Genomic DNA, 1,361 nt, shown 5'->3' on the forward strand with positions numbered 1-1,361 from the left:
ATATACATTTATAGCCAATATACAAATTACATACTATGAAATAAGTGCTACAATGTAAAGCCCAGCAGACTGAAACAGTGGGTTTAGTAATATACTGGGAGGACCTTCCTAATTTGGAACATGTATTATATGTATATAAAGGGAAACCAGGACACAGACCTCGGTAACTTCGGGTTGGTATTAAGGATTGCTCCCATGTAACCCTGCCTAGAAAGCAGCTCCGTAGACAGAGATCTCTGGGCTTCCCGGCCGGCAAGGGACCTGCCAGGCGCCTAAGGACGCGGCAGTGATCTCCAGCCCCAGGGGTTTGCTCTGACTGACCCTGGGCTACGGCCCACGGGCCCAGACGCGCTGCCACTAGCCTTCCCTGTCAGAGCCCTGTCCCGTCCAGCCGTCAGGCAGACCTGGGCGAAATGGGCCCGGTGGGAGCTGACAGAGCTGGACCGCCGCCACCTGGCGGCAGCGGCTGAGGGGCTGCAGCCACGGGGGCTGGGGTTGGGGGGGGGGGCGGCAGCAGCAACCTCAGCAGCGATGAAGGGGGCGCCGGAACCCTAGGGCTGAGGGGTGCGGGGAAGGCCAGGCCCTGCAGGTCCCCTCGGCCTGCCCGGCGCAAGCCCAGTCCTCCGCGCCCCGCCGGCAGGCGCCGTTGCGCATGCGCAGAGCAGCGCATCCCGCCCCGGTCGCCGGAGCCCGCCAGCGCCCGGCGCGTGCGCAGCGCGGGCTGTCGCCTCGCCAGCGCACTCCCCGAGCTCCGCGCATGCGCATACCCACCCTGCCCGCCTCTCTCGCCTCCCCCGCCTCCCCAGCGCCCGCTCGCGAGAGCGTGATGACGTTACCTCCTGGCCTGCGCCGTAACGTCCGTACCGGCGGGCCCCGCCCCCGCTATAAAAGCGGCGGCGGGCAGCGGGCGCCATTGTGCTGCGGAGCAGGCCGCGGCTGTGGCAGCGTGCGAGCCTGCAGCGCCGCTCCCCGCGCCCTCTCGCCGCCTCTCTCTCTCTCCCTCTTTCTCCCTCTTTCTCTCTCCTCCCCTTTCTCTTTCTTCTCCTCTCCCTCCCCCTTCCCTTCCCCCCCCCTTTCCGCCGCGGACATGCCGCGCGTCTATATTGGCCGCCTGAGCTACCACGTCCGGGAGAAGGACATCCAGCGCTTCTTCAGCGGCTATGGCCGCCTGCTCGAGGTCGACCTCAAAAACGGGTGAGCGCTGTCCCGCGGCCTAAAGGCCGCCACTGCCCGGCGGACGCCCCCCGCCCCCTCTTTGCCGTCCCCGGGGTCGGGCGAGCCGCGCCCGCCGCCCTTCTCCCCCCCCCACCATGTTGTCGGCCGCTCCCGCCCGCGCTGCCGCGTGGCGCCGGGCTCAAGAT

General features: G+C 67.2%; 1 protein-coding gene across 1 annotated transcript in view; it reads left to right on the forward strand.

Moving 5' to 3' along the window:
* Nucleotides 1–890: 890 nt before the first annotated feature.
* SRSF6 (serine/arginine-rich splicing factor 6) overlaps nt 891–1,361 on the forward strand; it is a 4,750-nt gene continuing 4,279 nt past the window's right edge. The window contains exon 1 of the mRNA XM_010564580.1: nt 891–1,194. Coding sequence (XP_010562882.1) covers nt 1,088–1,194 — 107 coding nt within the window. The 5' untranslated portion in view covers nt 891–1,087. The remainder of the gene's footprint in view (nt 1,195–1,361) is intronic.

This window comes from Haliaeetus leucocephalus, unplaced genomic scaffold, assembly GCF_000737465.1.
Source record: "Haliaeetus leucocephalus isolate CR32 unplaced genomic scaffold, Haliaeetus_leucocephalus-4.0 Scaffold182, whole genome shotgun sequence".
NCBI classification, from domain to species: domain Eukaryota; kingdom Metazoa; phylum Chordata; class Aves; order Accipitriformes; family Accipitridae; genus Haliaeetus; species Haliaeetus leucocephalus.